Source organism: Natator depressus, chromosome 9 (assembly GCF_965152275.1).
Source record: "Natator depressus isolate rNatDep1 chromosome 9, rNatDep2.hap1, whole genome shotgun sequence".
Taxonomy (NCBI): Eukaryota; Metazoa; Chordata; order Testudines; family Cheloniidae; genus Natator; species Natator depressus.
In genome coordinates this window covers 9,518,007-9,535,557 of record NC_134242.1, presented here as the reverse complement: position 1 = coordinate 9,535,557, position 17,551 = coordinate 9,518,007, and the positions used below count along the sequence as shown (strand labels likewise).

The 17,551-nt window shown below is 43.8% G+C and overlaps 1 protein-coding gene across 2 annotated transcripts in view; it reads right to left on the bottom strand.

Moving 5' to 3' along the window:
- Nucleotides 1-11,860, bottom strand: part of DCUN1D1 (defective in cullin neddylation 1 domain containing 1) — a 41,356-nt gene extending 29,496 nt beyond the window's left edge. Inside the window, exons 1-2 of one of the 2 annotated variants that reach the window (XM_074963504.1) lie at nt 11,712-11,860; nt 5,364-5,446 (exon numbers count right to left, since the gene is read on the bottom strand). Coding sequence is in view for 1 of the 2 variants with exons in the window: in XM_074963503.1 (XP_074819604.1) it covers nt 11,712-11,714 (3 nt within the window). In the remaining variant the exon portion in view is untranslated. The remainder of the gene's footprint in view (nt 1-5,363; nt 5,447-11,711) is intronic. The other variant, XM_074963503.1, reaches the window with a different exon arrangement.
- Between the last annotated feature and the right edge of the window lie 5,691 nt (nt 11,861-17,551).

Here is a 17,551-nt window from a genome sequence, read left to right as displayed (position 1 = left end):
CCTATGCTTTCTCAGGGATTTTCTTGAGCAGATAGTGTAATTTCTTTTGGTAATCCTCAGTGGGATCAGAGGATAATGGCCTGTAGAATGTGGAGTTAGAGAGCTGCCTAGCAGCCTCTTGTTCATATTCCAACTTATTCATGACTATGACAGCACCTCCTTTGTCAGCTTTAACTTTGGTTTGAATAGAGACTCGGAGTGGCTGGGTCATTACATTTATTTCCCCATATTAAGTATCCTCACACTTTCTTGTCAACTGTCTAAATGGGCCATCTTGATCATCACTACAAAAGTTTTTTTCTCCTGCTGATAATAGCTCATCTTAATTAATTAGCCTCTTACAGTTTGTATGGCAACTTCCACCTTCTCTGTATGTGTTTTTTTATCTTCTTACTATATGTTCCATTCTATGCATCCGATGAAGTGGGCTGTAGCCCACAAAAGCTTATGCTCTAATAAATTTGTTGGTCTCTAAGGTGCCACAAGTACTCCTGTTCACTTTTTAAAAGTATTTTGAGAACCTGAGTTTCAAGAGACTTCTTTTAAAATGCTCAACAGAGAGGCTACGGAACCCTATAGGCTTTCCTGTATTTAACTAGAGACAGAGAGTACTTGCTACCCCAATTCAGGTTAGCTAACATGCCTCTACCTCAACTTGAAGGGAACATTCTAGTAACATGAAGTCAGTTAAACAAAAGTCTATCTGCTATCATTGTTGAAATAAAAAAAGACAATGAAAAGTGAGACAAATGAATAGACTGAATGTTCTAATAAATTCTATCTGCCTCTGGATAAGGAGAAAAGTACAAACTCAGATCTCTGCAGACCATTCCCTTTGATCAAAAATTTATGTGATGAGCATGATATAAGAACCTAGATAGATGTTTATGGATAACACTGACCATTCTGAAACAAATCTCTTGTGGACTGTTTGACACCCCTATTCTAGACAGACCAAGTTCCATGTGGCGCCGAGAACCCTGTTCTTCAGCCTGCAACTGAAATGAAAGGCAATCTAGCCTAGAAGGAGCCACTAACCAGGAGACTCATGCCTGACCACACAGATGCCTGTGCAAACTGCCACTGCTTGGAAGGAGCAGGAGGGCACAGGTAACACCACAAAGCCTGGCACAGAGAAGTTCTTTTCTAGCCTCGCCTTCCTCTTCTCTATCCATCTCTCCCAGACCCTTAGCATTGGGCTCAGGGACATGGCATCTTCTCCACTTCACTCCCTAGTACCTCCTGCCTCCAAAGAACAGGATGAAGAAGAGGATTTCCTAAAAGAGGGTAGGAAAAGAGAGAAATTCCCCCAGAGGAAAGGGGGGAAAGGAAAGGAAAGGAATTTATGAATTCTAAGTGAACACATTTTCTTTAAACACAGTATTTAACTTCACTAATGAGACACATTACGCAATCGCACAAGACTACAAAATTTGCTTATCAGTGAATTTTTGCTCCTGCTCCCAACAAAAGATTAGTTTGACACCCCCGGTCTAGTTGGACAGTGTCTCTGACAGTGGCCAATACTATACTGCTTCAGAGAAAGATATAAAAGCTCCATAATACAGTTAATTGGGCAATATTCAATAATTATTCCTCTTCTCTGGCCCCTTGACACAATCAGCCTCACCAATCCTTATATAACAAAGCTGCTAAGATCAATTTGCCCATTCTGACCATGTCACTGCTCTCCCTTTGAATCCCTCCAAGCGCTCTCTACTTTCAACTACATCAAAATTCAAACTTCTTGTCCTCACCTTCAAAGCCTTTCAAGACTGTGGCCATATTTGGAAGTCAAAACCTAGTGAGGATAATAGGAAGGCACACAAATTCTGGCAAGTTAAGCATAAAAGTATAACAATGCAAGCCAAGAAAGAAGTTGAAAAGTAACATGCTAAAGACACAAAAGCTGACAGTAAGAAATTTTTTTAGTACTTAAGAAGCAGGAAGCTTTCCAAACAGGTAGTGGGGCCATTAGACAACTAAGGAAGCACTCAAGGAAAACAAGGACATTGCAGAGAAGCTAAATGAATTTTTTGCATTGGTCTTCACTGCAGAGGATGTGGGGGAGATATCCACATCAGACCTATTCTTTTAAGGCAACAAATCTGAAGTACACACATGAACAGGTTAGTAGAAGAGGTTTTAGAACAAACTGATAAATTAAACTGTAATAAGTTACCATGATCAGATGATATTCACACAAGAGTTCTGAAGGAACTCAAATACGAAACTGAAGAACTACTAACTGTATCAGAGGGGTAGCCGTGTTAGTCTGGATCTGTAAAAGCGGCAGAGTCCTGTGGCACCTTATAGACTAACAGACATATTGGAGCATGAGCTTTCGTGGGTGAATACATCCAATATGCCACAGGACTCTCTGCCACTTTTACTAACTGTAGTATAACATAACCGATCACTGAAACAAGCCTCTGTACCAGATGACTGGAAAGTAATTCCAATTTTTAAAAAGGGCTCCAAAGGTGACCCTGATAATTACAAGCCAGTGAGCCTAACTTCAGTACTGGGAAAATTCATAGAAACCATAGTAAAAAGCAGAATTATCAGACACAGATGTACACAATTGTTGGGGGAAGAGTCAACATTGCTTTTGTAAAGGGAAGTCATGCCTCACCAATCTATTAACATTCTTTGAGGGTGCTAACACACATGTGGATAAGGGTAATCCAGTCAAGATAGCATACTTGGATTTTCCAAAAGCCTTTGATAAGGTCCCATACCAAAGACTTTTAAGGAAACTAAATAGTCATGGGATAACAAGGAAGGTCCTCTAATGGATCAGTAACCAGTTAAAATATAGGAAACAAAGGGTCAAAATAAATGGTCAGTTTTCATAATGGAGAGCTAAACAGCAGGGGCCCCCAAGGATCTGTACGGGACCTGTGCTGTTCAACATTCATTAATGATCTGGAGAAGGGAGTGAACAGTGAAGTGGCAAAGTTTCCAGGCGATACAAAATTATTCAAGATAGTTAAATCCAAAGCTGACTGCAAAGAGTTAAAGGGGGATATAATAAAACTGGGTCACCAGGCAACAAAATGGCTGATGAAATTCAACATTGATAAGTACAAAATAATGCACATTAAGAAAAAATAATCCCAACTACAATGGTAATTAGCCATTACCATTCAACAAAGATCTTGGAATCATTGTGGATAGCTCTGGAAACTCCAGCTCAATGCGCAGCAGCAGTCAAAAATGCTGGCAATAATATTTGCAAACTCATGGAAGATAGCAGAGGTCCTGGAAGACTGGAGAAGGGCTAACATAGTTCCCATCTTTGAAAAGGAGGAACCGGGGAATTACAGACCAGTCAGCCTGACCTCGATATCTGGGAAACTACTAGAGCAATGTATAAAACATCCAATTTACAAGTACCTGGAGCATGAAAGGGTAATCACTAGCAGCCAGCATGGATTTACTAAGGACATATCATGCCAAACCAGCTTGATTTCCTTCTTTGACAAGGTATCTGGTTTGGTGGATATGGGGAATGCAGTGGACAGAATATATCTGGACTTCAGCAAGGCTTTTGACACAGTCCCATAGGATATTCTATTAAGTAAGCTGGAGAAATGTGGGCTCTGCGGAACTACCATTAAGTGGATATACAATTGGTTAAACAACTGCAAACAAAAAGTAACTATTAATGGAATGACAGGTTTCAGAGTAATTGCCGTGTTAGTCTGTATTCGCAAAAAGAAAAGGAGTACTTGTGGCACCTTAGAGACTAACAAATTTATTTGAGCATAAGCTTTCGTGAGCTACAGCTCACTTCATCACATCACTGCATCCGATGAAGTGAGCTGTAGCTCACGAAAGCTTATGCTCAAATAAATTGGTTAGTCTCTAAGGTGCCACAAGTACTCCTTTTCTTTTTATTAATGGAATGATGTCAGATTGGAGGAAGGTCTCAACTGGGGTTCCACAGGGATCTGTTCTGGGTCCAGTGTTATTTAGCATCTTTATTAATGACCTGGATGTAGGAATAAAGAGCATACTAATCAAATCTGCAGATAGCACAAAGCTAGGGATGTTTGCCAATACTTTGGAGGCTAAAGCTAAAATTCAAAGGGATTTTGATAAATTGGAGAACTGGGCGACAGACAACAAAATGAAATTCAACAAAAACAAATGTAAGGTGCTACACGTAGGGAAGAAAAACTAAATGCACAAATACAGAATGGGGGATAACTGGCTTGACAGCAGTGATGCTGGGAAGGATCTGGGAGTTGTGGTGTATCACAACCTCAACAAGAGTCAACAATGTGATGCTGTTGGGAAAAAAAAAAAAAAGCAAATGCAATTTTAGGTTGCATTAACAACCCAAATCATGGGAGGTGATAGTACCTCTCTACTCGGCCTCAGCTGGAGTACCGTCTCCAACTTTGAAAGGATGTAGAGAAACTGGAAAGGATCCAGACGCAAGTGATAAAGATGATCAAAGGGATGGAATGCAAGCCATATGAGCAAAGGCTGAAGGAGCTGGGTAAGTTTAGTTTGGAAAAGAGGAGATTAAGGGGGGACATGATAGCAGTCTTCAAATACTTGAAAGGCTGCCATAAAAAAAGATGGAGAAAAGTTGTTCTCTCTTCCCACAAGAGGGCAGGACAAGAGGCAATGAGTACAAACTACAGCATAGCAGATTTAGATTAAATCTCAGGAAAAAATTCCTAACAGTAGGACAATGAAACAGACTGCTTAGGGAGGCTGTGGAAGCTCCTTCACTGGAAGTTTTCAAAAGGAGGCTGGACAGCCATCTGTCTTGGACAGTTTAAATACAACAAATCCTGCATCTTGCCAGGGAGTTAGACTAGATGTCCCTTGCGGTCTCTTCTAACTCTATGGTTCTAAGATTAGGACTGCTCATCTTAGAAAAGAGACAATTAAGGGAGATATGACAGAAGTCTATAAAATCAAAAATGCTGTGGAAAAAGTGAATAGAGAAGTGTTATTTAACTTTTCCCACAATACAAAAGGTCACTTGATTAAATTAACAGACAGCAGGTTTAATACAAACAAGAGAAAGTACTTTTTACACATCATTCAATTAACCTGTGGAATTCATTGCCATGGTATGCTGTGATGGCAAAAAGTATAACTAAGTTCAAAAAAATAGATAAGTTCATGTAGGATAGGTCCATCAATGGCTATTAGCCAAGATGGTCAGGGATGTAACCCCATGCTCAGGGTGACCCTAAATCTCTGACTTCTAGAAGCCAGGAGGGGAAGACAGGGGTGGATCTATCCAAAACTGTCCTGTGCTGTACGTGTCCCCCAAAGCTCTGGTACTGGCCACGGTCAGAGAAAGGATACTGGGCTAGATGGACCATTGGTCTGACCCTGTATGGCAGTTCTTATCTTCATCCTTTATCAACTCATTTCTTGTCATGTGACTCCGCTTCCCTCTCCTTTCTCCCGCACACTGAAACAAAGCACACAGATCATGTCTTCTTGTGTGTTTATATAGCTCTTTGAACGATGGAAACTTAGATCTTAGTTGTTGCTTTGGGGAACTATGGCAATACAAATAATTTTTAAAAATAGTTCCCACAGCTACCGACTCACCATCACCCTCATATATCGGACTTAAACATTTGCCGAACATATAATAGCTAGATCACTAAATAAAGATGGGGGCCCTGCTGTCCAAGATTAACATCCATGTGAGAAGTCAACACCCCTCCTTCCATGCTACTTAGAAAGGGAAACATGGACTTCTTTCCAGTATGCTGCCCCTGGAACTTCCCCAGAGGTTGTGTGTAGTCTCCAGCTATTTGGCATCTGATTTATTTGAAGAATCCCCACCCCAAATCCCATCTCCACCAAACCAATATTCTGGCCCATGTGCGATGGGAGTCTCTGCTATTCTACTCTTCCCAGTGTCACATTTTGGATGCCTACCTCTTCTTGTCAGTTTCACAACTACCCATGGGGTCCCAATAGCAGCAATGAACACTCATAAAACTCCAGCCAGTTGTCAATCTGCAGTTTAGAAAAGCTCATAGCAACAGAGGCACTGGAACTTATTTAGAGGTTACATCTTTAACTATAATATTTGTATACCTTTATTAGGCCTCTTAAATTAGGGTCTAAAAAACTCACATAGATGCGGTGCATAGGAATCTTTTCCAAGTAAGGAGCATCAACTTCTGCAGAATCTTGGCTTGCATTTTAGAAAAAGATCAGTTCTTATGTTAAGGATACATAAACTGCCTGTAAACCCTACAGAGTAATCTGCATGCAGGAGAGGCCCTTACACTCATATAGAACTCCAGTCAGTGACTTCACGTCAAACGCTGAATAACCTGAAGGCACTGTATGCAGACGTTAGCGTCTGCAGGTATGATCACCTTTTAGCTCTGGGGTCCTGATTTGTGAAGTGTTCGTGTGCACATTAATGGGAGTATTCTTATGGTCATAAGAGCATTTCTTCACTTTTCTTTAGAATCAAAAGCATTCAGTGTTGTGCTACAGCCATCAAAAGAATGCATCAGACACTTGCAAATAACCATAAGTGTTCTTGTTTGTGTTTATTAATATATACAACTGGTAAAACATAAAAAGCAAAACCTGATCAAGGGGTATTTTAGTCTTCATATTTGTTGAGAGCATAAAAACTGATCACAGAAGTATTTATTACCACAACAAGCTATGCATTTACTGAGGGATAATTTATGCATCTAGTGCCATGGCATATGGGTGCATGGCAAATTAAAAACAAATGCAAAGTCCAAGTTAAAGTGTAGCACTACCAAAAATCAATCCCCACAGCATTTTCTGTATATAGTCATATCTTGCTAGTCAATAATAATAATCATATCCTGATAACCTCCTTCTCTTCTCAGGTGTTTGGGGAAAGGAAGATAAAAGGAAGAGAGCAAGGACACATTTTCTTTTTTTTTTAAATTGTATTTTAAGCTGAAATAAGATCCACTCATTTTCAAGTCAGCAACACAAAAATTAAACATTCACAAGGTCCAGCAACATAAACCACTCAAAGAAAGGGGTGTGAACACCAGCAGTTTTCTGACATTCCTTGATTTGTTTTACAAATTTAAGGTTATTTCAATTAATGTGTGTGTGTGTAATTGAATAATCTTTCATTGTAATTTATACAATTCTTACCTACCTAACCAAGAGAATGTAATAGCTCTGAGAGTCACTAAGGTAATTCCGATTTAGGGCACGTCTTCACTAGCAACGTTAAAGCACTGCTGCGGCAGTGCTTTAATGTGGCTGTTTAGTCGCGGCACAGCGCTGGGAGAGAGCTCTCTCAGCGCTGTAAAAAAAAAAAAAAAACAACCAACCAACCAGCTGTAGCACTGTCTACAATGCCACATTACAGCACTGAAACTTGCAGCATTCAGGGTGGTGTTTTTTCACACCCCGAGCGAGAAAGTTGCAGCGCTGTAAAGTGCCAGTGTAGACAAGCCCTTAATCTGGCAGGCAGAGTAAGTGCTGAATTCAGGCCTTTTTCACTTCTGCCCTAAAAGCAGGTGCACAACAACATTATAATATTTGCACCCATAATTCTGGTCCAGCCTAGAAGCATCTATACAGCCCCTATATAGCTGCTTCCATAGGACACACTTCCACACCGCAAGAATGTGGTCAGAGAATCAAGGGCTACACACTAAATCACACAATGCTCTGACAGTAGCCCCTATTCCTGAACAATCTTAAGATAACTCTGGTGAAAAGAAACTACATAAACATGAATCCAATGGACTCTTTGGAAAGCTGGGAAAGGACACAAAGTTGTATATCCTTTGGCCATCTCTTTTTAAAGATGCAGATGAAGTGGCCTGAATTGATCCTAAATGCAGTCGCTCAATCTACAAATGTTACTTTAGGAAAATAAGCTGGTTTTGAATTTGATGTGCAAACAAACTATTTTAAACACAAATATTCACCACATAGGGTACCAAATAGCTGTATGAAACAATCATCTTACAACGTACAGGGTGATATTAAACGATAAAATGATGCCATGAGCTGAAACAAGATAGTACAGAAGATAATGTCAAACACTAAGAATTTCAAGTTGTACAAGAATTTCCGTTTCTTGTTGCTGCACGAAGTTTGTCATAAGCAACTGTATATTTACCATTGTATCACAAGAGAAGTTTTTCTTAGAGAACATGTGCAGATACACAAGACAGTAAACAAAGTAAGTTGCTGAATAAAGATTATAAAATTAGTCTGTAGGCTTCAGTGCTGCAAATACTTAGGCATGTAATTAACTTTAGTATTGTGAACAGCCCATTGATTTAAATAGGACTATTCATGGTAATAAAAACAAGCGCGTGCATAAGTGTTTGCAGAATCGGAGCCTTTGTACGCAAGTAGTATAACAAGAAATCCTAACCATTTCATAATGAGGATGTGTTTTTACTTTGAAGTTCATGGTGACATAAACAAACCATTGGAACTTAACTGTAGAATCAAACAAGTTGGAAAAGACCTATTTGTAGAGTGCCTAACACAACAAGGCCATGGTCCATGACTGAGGTGCCCAGGTATTACTAGAATACAAATTAATACAATAATAAACCTATTAGATTACCCAGTCCATCTGTGTCAATACAGCATTGTTCCACACAGAATGTTTTCTAGTCTTCTGTTCAGTGTAGTTTCAAAAGACCAAAGTAAATAGGCATCCGCCACTTCCCCCAGGAGACTATCCACAGCATAATACATCTCATTGTCCCTCTCTTGTATTTAAATTGTACAAATGCTTGATTAAATTACAATTTCTAATCATAAAGCCGGGTGTTGATATATGCATACACAACCAACACATCTGATGTATGGTTATATGGCATATCCTCACATATCCTAATGTGAGGCATGAGGCCTAAAGCCAAGCGCCTTCAAAGACCTAAGCAGTACAGGTATCTAGTTTAACTGTACTTCCTGAGGCCTTAACAAGATGCTTTTTATAAAATGAAAAGGAGTACTTGTGGCACCTTAGAGACTAACCAATTTATTTGAGCATAAGCTTTCGTGAGCTACAGCTCACTTCATTGGATGTTGCACAACACTGCTGAGGTAACAATTACCTAGTGCAGTGGCTTTCAACTGAGTGGCTGACTATGTCTGAAGGGTCCGCAAAAGATTGTTGTAGTTTTCAACCTTTTGTCCGCAGACCCCTAGGGGTTCGTAGACTATGTCTAAGTTTTCAAAGGAGTCTGCACTTCCATTTTAAAAATTTTAAGGGTCCACAAATGAAAGTGGTTGAAAACCACTGACCAAGTGAGTTCCAAAAAGCATGTTGTTATACTAAGACTCGTGAACAACCTCACTACCCTTCAACAGCAAGATCTCTCTTAAAAAACCTGTTTCACACAAAAAGAAACTTCATCCAACTGCTCAGTATAAGGTTTCAGTTTTTATTAAGGATTTCTAATGACAACAAAAAAGTGAAGTGCAAGAGGTCTAAATGCCACACCAACAATCTATGTCCTGGAATACCACAGGGTTTTACACAAGTCTATGTCGGTGTGATTTTTTTTTTTAAATGATAGTTATGCCAGTACAACCCCTAGTGTGGATGCAGTTATAGCACTGTAAAGGTGCCTTATACCTTTATAGCTTATTCCCCTTCCCACATATTTATAACAATAAATCTACGTCCTTACTAGGAGCAGTGTACCACTTTAACTATGCCAATATTGTTAAAGTGGTACAACTTTTGTGTGCAGATGAGGCCTTAGAAAAAAGTATGACACTAAAACATGTTCAGTTGGGTACACAAAAATGTGTGAGAGACACAGTCAATATCAAGATACTCTCATATTTAAAACAGCACACTGTATACCAGAAATCATTAGCTATTACCAAAATAAATCAGATTAAAAAGTGTGAATGGATAGAATGTCCTTCGTGATGCTGATGTGAAAGGGATCAATCCACAATCTATGAAGTAAATGCCCACAAATTCTCCAGGAAGGCTCCAGTTTGATGAACCTCAAAAACCTCCACATCATCAGTGAAGTTGCTTTGCTACAATGGGCATTGAGCCCCAGGAAAGCATCCCCATTAGCTCCTCATGTATGCTGGGATCTGAATCCACCCAATCCCACAAGGACACAAAAAACTGAACCTCCCTAAAATGCCCATGAAGCTAGTAATCCCTGACTCTCTATACAAAGGGACCTGAATCCCCCCAAAAAGTACAGGGATTCCCCCCACCCCACCCCGGACCCCTTGCTGAGGAGCGGCCTGGAATACTCCCTACCAAACCCTCCCTGAGATGCTGGGTCCCAAAGCCCCCCCAGGAACTCACAGACCTCCTCCCCTAGCCCTGAGGTGCAGTTCCTGCTCCCTCCCCACAGAGCCCTAGTTACCGCTTCCCCGCAGCACTGAAGTGAAGGGTCCTGAGCCACCCTCCCCACAAAGGAGCCAGTGAGCCCCACAGCACCCTCCCCCGCATATGCCATTCCAGGGGACCAGTGTGCCTCCCCCCCACACCAGCCCCTGAGCTGAAGGGGGTCCGAGCCGCCCCCCCCCCCACACACACACCAGCCCCGAGCTGAAGGGGGTCTGAGCCCCCCGGCCCCCCCCCCACACACACACCAGCCCCGAGCTGAAGGGGGTCTGAGCCCCCCGGCCCCCCCCACACACACACACACCAGCCCCGAGCTGAAGGGGGTCTGAGCCCCCCGGCCCCCCCCCCCACACACACACACCAGCCCCGAGCTGAAGGGGGTCTGAGCCCCCCGGCCCCCCCCCACACACACACCAGCCCCGAGCTGAAGGGGGTCTGAGCCCCCCGGCCCCCCCCACACACACACACACCAGCCCCGAGCTGAAGGGGGTCTGAGCCCCCCGGCCCCCCCCCCACACACACACACCAGCCCCGAGCTGAAGGGGGTCTGAGCCCCCCGGCCCCCCCCCACACACACACACCAGCCCCGAGCTGAAGGGGGTCTGAGCCCCCCGGCCCCCCCCCCACACACACACACACCAGCCCCGAGCTGAGGGGGGTCTGAGCCCCCCGGCCCCCCCCCCACACACACACACACCAGCCCCGAGCTGAGGGGGGTCTGAGCCCCCCCCCCACACACACACACACCAGCCCCGAGCTGAGGGGGGTCTGAGCCCCCCCCCCCACACACACACACACCAGCCCCGAGCTGAGGGGGGTCTGAGCCCCCCCCCACACACACACACACACCAGCCCCGAGCTGAGGGGGGTCTGAGCCCCCCCCCACACACACACACACACCAGCCCCGAGCTGAGGGGGGTCTGAGCCCCCCGGCCCCCCCCACACACACACACCAGCCCCGAGCTGAGGGGGGTCTGAGCCCCCCGGCCCCCCCCACACACACACACCAGCCCCGAGCTGAGGGGGGTCTGAGCCCCCCGGCCCCCCACACACACACCCCCCAGCCCCTGAGCTGAAGAGGGTCTGAGCCCCCCCCACACACACACACCAGCTCCCGAGCTGAAGGGGGTCTGAGCCCCGCCTGAGCCGAGCCGAGGCCCCGCAGCGACCCCCAGCCTTCCTTGCTCTGTCCGGCCGGGCTGGAGGCTCCGCCTGTGCGGCGCTGCCCCCTGGTACTTTCTCCCCCCCCGGCGCCACCACGACTAGGCCCCGGCTCCCGCATAGCGGCGCTGCGCGGCGGCGGGTGCCCGGGGGCCGGCGCGCGGCCCGGCCCAGGAGGCTGCCCCCGGCGCTCACCATGTTGGGGGCTGTGCAGGCCTCTCCCCTCCCGGCTCAGGCAGAGACTGAGGGCGGCGACGGCGGCTGCTTCCTCCGGAGGCGGCAGCGGCTCCTCCAGCTCCGAGTCCGGCTCCTCACGGGCCCTTCCGCCGCCTCCCGCTCATGCGCAGTGCGGCGGCCCGGCACCGGGTCCCCGACTCCTTGAGGCGCCCCCCGCTGGGTCTGCCCCGGGCGCTCCCCGCCCCTCAGGGGGACACCCCGGCTCCCACCATTGGGCACCGGCTGGCTGTTGGGGAGGGGCCCCCTGTCCCCTAGCTACCACTGGGCTGTAGGGGACTAGGAAGGGGGCGCCCCTGCCTCCCATCGAGATTATTAGGGTGCACAGGGTCGCCCCCAGTGCCACAGTTTTCATGGGGTGGGGAGGGAATAAGAGGGACACCTGCTGAACCCCCCTGGTGGTTATTGGAGTGCAGGGCGAAAAGGGGAGCCTCCCCTAGTCCTCCTAACTCAGTTCTCAGGCTTTCCAGACTGCTGGACACCAGGGTGGAGTCTGATTTGTCTTGCGTACCCCACCTCATTGAAACAACGTCTTCCTTCCCAAATCAGACATGAAAACCCCACAGTGGTCCGGCGCACTCTTACTGAAACGTTGCTTCCTTTCTCCTTTGTACCAGACCATTCTAAAATAAAGTGGATCGGAATATAAATACTGTACTTACATTTCAGTGTGACACAATGTTTTTCACTTGTGAGCCTTTTCTGAAGCCTGAGCCCCGGGGCGGTGGGGCTGAAGCATGTAACCTAGATTCTTGGGGTCCCCGGTGGCATGGGGTTCCAGGCAATTGCCCTGCTTGCCTCCCCCCTAATGCTGGCCCTGCACTTGTGACCCCCCCAAACCTGTTCTGGGACCCCCCTCAAGGCTGGAAACCGCAGGTTGAGAAACACTGATCTAGATGAGTTGAGTACCTCCTGGAAGACCTCTAAGTATCCCCAGAGGTATGGGTACCCCTGGTCGAGAAACACTGCTCTGAATCATAGAATCATCATAGGAGATTAAAGTTGGAAGACATCTCAGGAGGTCATCTTGTCCAACGCCCTGCTCAAAGCAGGACCAACCCCAACTAAATCGTCCCAGCCAGGGCTTTGTTAAGCCGGGTGTTAAAAACCTCTAAGGATGGAGAGTCCACCACCTCCCTAGTTAACCCAGTCTAGCGCTTCACCACCCTCCTAGTGAAATAGTTTTTCCTAATACCCGACCTTGACCGCCTGATTGATTACTTGATTACTGGGTGCTGGGAAATGGAAGATTGGTTATTATTGGGATGTAATGGGAACAGAGGGACCCTCTGAATACCCTAAAATGATTGTTGACTGCAGCGGAAAGGACATCCCCTAGAATGAGGGGGCTGGGTGACAAATATCTCTTGTCTCCCAGAATGGCTACTGTGGTGCAGGGAATAGATTAGGGTCACCTCACTCCTGGCATTGTACTGGGGTACAGTGGGAATGGGAGAGGAACATCTGTTAGGATACAAGGATAGGGAGGAAAACAGACTAACACGGCTGTTACTCTGAAACAAAGGATAGGGAGGGACCCTCCAGGGAGCCTCTCCTCCCAGCCATAAGTAGTGGTTACATGCACATGAGTTGAAGGGGACATCCACTTCTCCTTTGATGTGAACTTGGGGTACATATACTCAGAAACGCTAATCAAATCAACCCATGGCTGCCATTTCCCAGTTCTCAGAGCCATGGGTGCTTTATCCATCTGCACTTTCTGGCAAACCTAAGAGAATGAGGCTGTCATTTAACTGGTTCTGCAAAAACTTATTTTATTTTTAATAAATAATTAAAATAATACATTTACAACTGTTGCTTGAGGACATGGGTGGGGGAAGTAACTGCAATCTCAGACATCCTTCCATTCACAAGAATATTTCTTAATATTTATTGAGGGCTGACAGTTTGCTTTGCTCTGTACAGAAGGAGAACCTGTCCCGAGGTGCTTACCATTTTTAAGGCTTGAATTTACAGAGAGGTTAGTGGGAAATGTGATCAAATAAAAATGGCACCTTCTCTCCCCACATATGTATTCACTGTGTGTATTCAGAGTCAGAGCTCCTTACGTTATTGACAGAAATAAGTTTGCACTACTTTATGCTACTGTTAGCTCTGCAGACTCAACATTCATAAAGAAGAATGAGCTGAATTATCTTGTAACGTTCTTATGATCAACAGAATTGTTAAATAAGTTTCAACAGCAGACTTTTTATTATTGGTGATAATGCATGACCCAGAAAGAAAGCAGATTGACTTTTGGATCTCAGGGTGAGTTTGCAAATCAGGCTGGACACATTTGCTCTGGAAACAGACAGAATGAAGATGGAACCCCATGTTACCATTTTTACGGTCACTTTTTAGCTTACACCTGAAGGGCACAGTGAGATTACAGATCTGTTTTTCTGATCCCTGTTCTTCCCTCCAAACTATACAAATGCTAAACAGACAGAGACATTGGGATGAGCTGCTGAAGGGAGTTTGATAACCCAATATTGGGGAAAGGGTAACATCCCAGAGTTGGGAACTAAGTTAAAGAAATATAAAGGAAACCTGTAAGGATCATGTAGTTGGACACTACAATCTAAAATATAGCACAGAATATATAGACTCTTACCAGACTCAAGAAAGTTTGTCTTTTGCTATCAATGTATCTTGAATGTCCAGAGATGCTACATGTCCTTTGCACATATAGCATCCTCTCACTTAATCCAAAATAATTTAGGGGGACCTCTAGTGGAATCATTGGAGTTAAACTGATGTGGTGGAGAGGAGAATCAGACCCTACGGTGGGAAGTGTAGTGTTCTGGAACAGTACAATTGAGGGTCAGTTTGATATTACAAGTGGACAGAGAGTTGAGCCTGAAGTCAGTTATCCTGGGAGACACTAGTTGCCTGGATACCTTGAAACCTTTTGAGAAGCTTGTTTGTGAGACCATGATTGCTGCTAAGAGACTAACTCTCTCATAATGCAAACAGCCCTGTACACAGCACAAGAGTAAAGTACATGTGAGCAGTAACTTGGAAGCTAACTTTGAAAAATTACTTCATCACATTAGCTAATTACCATCATTATAAAGTCAGGTGGCAGCCCTTATGCAGTCTGGAGACATATAAATTAGGCTTTCTTGAGCATTACTGCAACAGGTAACATAATCTGACAGATGAGTTCTAACTGTGATGTGTCCTTTAGGACAGAGACAGGATTTGGGGTGATTGTTAGGCATTTTCTCCTCTTCCATTAGTAGGCTGTTGTTTCTCCTTGGTGCCCATGACTCCTCTTTGTATTTAATAGTTCTTTGTTATTTTGTTTGTTTTTCTGTTTGTTTCCTCTTAATTAGTAGATTGGGGAAACAGAGGGGTAATCCTGAAGTTATGTAATACAAATATTCAAAAATATAGGGCTGTCAAGTGATTAAAAAAATTAATCATGATTAATGGCACTGTTAAACAATAATAGAATACCATTTATTTAAATATTTTTGGATGTTTTCTACATTTTCAAATATATTTATTTTTGATTACAAGTATTTGCACTGTAAAAAAACAAAATAAATAGTATTTTTCAATTCACCTCATACAAGTACTGTAGTGCAATCTCTTTATCATGAAAGTTGAACTTACAAATGTAGAATTATGTACAAGAAAAAACTGCATTCAAAAATAAAACAATATACAATTTTAGAGCCTGCAAGTCCACTCAGTCCTACTTCTTGTTCAGCCAATTGCTCAGACAAACAAGTTTGTTTACATTTGCAGGAGATAATGCTGCCCGCTTCTTGTTTACCATGTCACCTGAAAGTGAGAACAGGCATTATCATGGCACTGTTGTAGCTGGCATTGCAAGATATTTATGTGCCAGATGCACTAAAGATTCATATATCCCTTCATGCTTCAACCACCTGTCTGTAAAGCGCTATGTACACTTAATGTGCTGTACGAAAATAAACATAATTCTGTTAAGCAAAGGACATCACGAGATGGAAGGCCGATTGGACAGAGCATCTCTGGAAGACAGGTGTATAAGTTCAAAATGTATTGTCTAAATTGAATTGACTGTCTATTATACTGCTATATGGCTTCAAACAATACATCAAACAGATTCAGACGTGATACAGAACTATGCCATTTGCAAACAGGATGTGCACATCAGAGGTATACACAGTACATAAATAGTGCATTGTGCAATCTGTGCACCATATACTCATAATGACCATTGCAATATTATGACTTCCCTTGCCTAAGATGGGGCTGACACCTCGACACTCATTGTTTACTACCTGACCCAGTCTTGTTTTTATCATTTTTTATGAAAGCCAATTGAGGTTACACCAGAACCAGTTTAAGTGATTTTCAAATAAAAGTGAGTGTGGCTAGTGACAGATAGCCCTGAATAATGTGGACCATCCATGCTTCCCTACGTTGACTGACCTGGACTTTTTACTTCAAGGGGTGACAGGGTAGTTTGGAACATAGGAATGGTCATGCTAGATCATCCCAGTGGTCCATCTAGCCCAGTTTCCTCTCTCTCACAGTGTCCACTCCCAGATGCTCCAGAGAAAAATGCATGAAGTCCCATAATGTACAATAACCTATCCTAGAAGCTTTTTCCTAACCCCCATCAGTTAGTGCATGGTTTATACCTTGAAGCATAAGAGTTCATAACCAGGTCCAGGGCCTAGTCAGTTCTTGATCTCTCTATTAAAGAAGCCAGTTAGTTGTGTGTGTGATGTGACTACCTGACCAGAAGAAAGTGAATTGAAACTACCAGTTCATTTTATACAGGGCAAAGAGCCATAAGACCTAATGACTTTGTCACCCATCTTGCAGACACTTGCCACGTGCTTAACTTTAACTTAACCTGAGAGCACAAGGCCCTATGGACTGTCCTCCAGAGAGAACACTGTTCTGCAGCAGAGGCCTCAAGGTACCTGATTCCCCAATGTTCATAGAGAGACCCAGCTGGCCTGCTCCCCCAACCCCACTCCTACTCAACTGACATTGTTAGAGTGGCCCTTTTGGATCCCATAGCTGTTGTTTTAATGAAAACGTCTTGGAAGGTTATAGGACAAGTGAGGAGGAAGAAGAAAGTCTGATTTCTCTGTTGGAGGAGTCTGTGTGATTTTACAAGGAGATTGGCTATAGCCCATATCTGAAGGTTGTAATTAGTACGTCACAAACAAGGGTGTTCACTCTTTATTAGGTTCCTCATCATCTCTGCATGACATAAAAGCTTGGCATAATTTATTATAACCAGTTTGTGGCATTGTTCGGAAGCTAATATCAGTAGATTCCATATGACAGTGTCACTGGGAGAGAGCAAAACAGATCAGTATGAAGTAGTGACAGAAATCAGGTCAGTGAGTCTAAGATCTAAGGAGATGTTTGAAAGCCTCTTGTCATGCAGCTAACTCCTCATCAATTTGAGGTGACTTTACAGAGGATGTGAATAAATCCAGTCTTTCTATGGCAATATTCTTAATATTTTTAGCACTGGTTAGCCTCTCTGAAGTGAGAAATGTATCTGAAAATCAAGGCACTTCAAGTGGCTAGGTAAATTGCGAGGGGTTAAAGAATTTGATATGACAGTGATAAATCCTCAGAGATGATGTCTGAAGTAAACAGATCTGAGCTTTTTTTACTTTAGTTCAGAATTCTTGTAAACAAACTGTATCTAAAGGAATGATCACAAATCTGGGAGCCAGAATTTCCTGAGGTATACTTCTGGCTCTGCCTTCCCACCTATGATTGTTTTCTGTGTACTATACATTTAAAATGTAGACAGTCTTTCTTCTGCTCTG